The sequence below is a fragment of the Nicotiana sylvestris genome, chromosome 6, assembly GCF_000393655.2.
Source record: "Nicotiana sylvestris chromosome 6, ASM39365v2, whole genome shotgun sequence".
Lineage (NCBI taxonomy): Eukaryota > Viridiplantae > Streptophyta > Magnoliopsida > Solanales > Solanaceae > Nicotiana > Nicotiana sylvestris.
Window position 1 is genome coordinate 118360961 of NC_091062.1, and position 2954 is coordinate 118363914.

The 2954-nt window shown below is 36.7% G+C and overlaps 1 protein-coding gene across 2 annotated transcripts; it reads right to left on the reverse strand.

Annotated features, from left to right (window-relative positions):
- Nucleotides 1-600: 600 nt before the first annotated feature.
- LOC104220008 (dirigent protein 25-like) lies at nucleotides 601-2153 on the reverse strand. 2 transcript variants are annotated; one of them, XM_009770795.2, is made up of 2 exons: nucleotides 1846-2153; nucleotides 601-1506 (listed from the first exon to the last, which is right to left on the reverse strand). In XM_009770795.2, the coding sequence occupies exons 1-2, from the start codon at nucleotides 2054-2056 to the stop codon at nucleotides 755-757; spliced, it is 963 nt and encodes a 320-aa protein (XP_009769097.1). In that variant the 5' UTR covers nucleotides 2057-2153; the 3' UTR covers nucleotides 601-754. The 2 variants fall into 2 exon arrangements, with proteins under 2 accessions (XP_009769097.1, XP_009769099.1); XM_009770797.2 differs by having other exon boundaries at nucleotides 602-1503; nucleotides 1846-2152.
- Nucleotides 2154-2954: the final 801 nt, after the last annotated feature.

Sequence of the window (2954 nt, forward strand, 5' to 3'; positions counted from 1 at the left end):
CTCATCTACCCATTCCATAACATTCCCGTTAAAAGATTAATCTGTCTTTTTCTTATTCTTTTATCGCTATCCGTTACCAACAACATATATCAGATAACTTTATCTTTCACGAGTTGGAAAGAAAAATTCACCTAGAATTTTGGTCTCCGTTGAGATTTGAACTTGAAACCTTAAATTCTCAACTCACTTCATTGACCATTAGGACACAACCTTAAATTCTTTTTTTCTCTTCTTATTTCGCTTTGCATTTTTCCGTTATTTTATCCCCCCCCCTCCCTTAATTGATTTGGAAGAATTGTAATAGTATTCCCACCCGAATTCTTTTCTAATTTCATTCAAATCTTTATTTTCTCGTTTTCCCTTTTCCCAAATAATTCACTTTTTTGCTCCTTCTCTTTATTTAAGGTAGGACTGCACTAATAGTTAATATAAGGATTTAATATACACACTAAAAAGAGGAAAGAGTTTTTAATGTTATTATCTTACAAGTGATCTAACTGCGTAACTATATTTTTTACATCATCAATAGGTACAACTTAAACTCTAACCAATGCTGGTTGGTGGCTCATCACAGATACCATATATATAAAGGATCAGGCATGTAGAAAAATTAGTCAATTACTTCATTGAGAAAAGGAAAACAGAGGAATCCACATTGGAGCTTAAATCAAATTTTCAAGAGCACAAAGTTACAAATCTTGTCAACCAATCACTGAGAAAAGCACACCAGAATTACAAATAACTCAAAAATACACTAATAAGCAAGATACACAGTAATAAGCAGCACAGTTTGCACACCATCTGTCTCTTGAACCTGGTTTGTAGCTGGAAAAGTCTTAACTGTAGCAAATCCCTTAGCATTTACATACTTTCCAGTACCAGCCATAACAGCAAGATGTGATTCTGAAACTCCCATTCTGTGAACACCAAAGAAACTAAGGCTATCAGCATAACTTCCACTCTTAAACATCACAGTAAACGCCATTGTGTGACTCAACCCATCTTCTGAACTAGCAACATAAAATCCTTGTGCTTTCCCTATTAAACCCGAATTAAGCTCGTGCCCTTCGGTCAGTTCATCATCAAATACTGTCAATGTCCCAAACATCAACTTCTGGAAACTAATTCCTGATCCTAATTGCTGCAAATTTATTGCTGGTAAACCATAACCTCCACCGATGATGTTGTTACCGTTGTTTTGATTAACAACGTTTGATGTAATTCCGCTAAGGCCAGTAAGGAAAGGGACGTTGTTGTTGCTGATAATTCCGCTGTTGGCATTGTTAGTAGGGACACCATTGTCTACTGCTAAAACTGCACCGTTAGGCTTTGCGAAAGGAACTTGACCGCTTGTTGCAGGGTTGGTTACAATTCCAGTAACAGCTATAGCTGAAGGATTTGATCCTCCAAGTATATCGTGCATGAAGAAGGAAAATGTGTGATCATCTCCAGCAACAACTCCGCCTGCTGCAGCACCAGCTACAGCAGCAGGTGCTGCGGTACCTGCTAGAAAATAAGAAGACGTGAGAACAACTTCTCGACAGTCAATTTAACAAATCGTTAAAGTTAAATTGGATTAGATCATCTTAATATTTTAATATTAAAATTTATATATATATTAAAAAAACCATATAAAAAATACTTTAAATTGCAATTGTTTTAGTGTCAATATAATAAAAAATACATTTTAAAATGTTTGTAAAAACTTACATTGTTTGAATCTCGAGAAACGTCACATAATTAAGTATATAATTAAGTATATAAACGTCCCAAAAATGTCACATAAATTGGGACAAAGAGAGTATATAATTAAGTAACTAAAATTCTATTATCTCTAACTAATACCTGTAACCCCAGCAGCTGCACCAGTACCCACAGTTGCGACAGAAACTGGTGCCTGAGTTGTATCAGGATCTTCTGGTGCTACAGTTGGGGTGGCCACTTCCTCGTCAAGGATTCGACCTGCTGTGGCAAATGTTATTGCAAGAGCTAGAATGAGTAAGGATGAGATGATGAATTTAATTTGAAAAGGCTTGATGCATTTGTGAGTTGCCATTGGTTAATGAAAGAAATATGGAAAAGAGAGGTTCTCTGGTTTCTGATATGCTTGAGAAATGATTATCTGGAATGAAATTGATGAATAGCAAGAACGTCAATGAGAGTATATATATGTGCTAAAAAAATGGAGGGAAATTGGATACTTTCATAGGGTATATGAGAGGAGTTGAGGAGATGGATTAGGTATAAACCTTCCCACTCTTAACAGTGTATTAGTTAAATGATTGCAAAAAGAATTTAATGTACAGATAGGAACCCAAGTATAAAAGGTATTCTTAAGAAAGAGAAACTTCTATTATTTCCAGAGGAGTTAGTTAGAATTACTCATGTGACGACGATGAAACTTCCTTCTTGAAGGAACTTAACATGAAACAATTAAGAATCCAATGGGTTCATTAAAGAGCATGTCCTTAATCCTCGAACATTACTAATCAATACTTCTCAAGTCCAACTCTATATAGCAGGGGCGGCTCAACCGATTTTGTGGCCTAAAGCCAAAACAAACTAAAAGGACCTTAATTTTTTTGTAACACCCAGATTTTAGACAGAGTCTTACATCGGCAAAATACAAGAGGGATGTTGTGTATATAAGTTAATAAGCCTTAGACCCTAGTGATGCGTTTTAAACCCGTGAGGGCCTCAGAGCGGACGATATCACTAGCGGTTTGAGCCGTTACAGATGATATCAGAACCAGTTTTGTGTCAGCCTTGCCGACGATGGATCAGAGTTCATAAGAGAGGGTGTAAGTAACACCCAAATTTCAGACAGAGTCTCACATCGGCAAAACACAAGAGGGATGCTGGGTGTATAAGTTAACAAGTCTTAGACCCTAGTGACGCATTTTAAACCCGTGAGGGCCTAGGCCCAGAGCGAACAATACCACTAGTGGACTGGG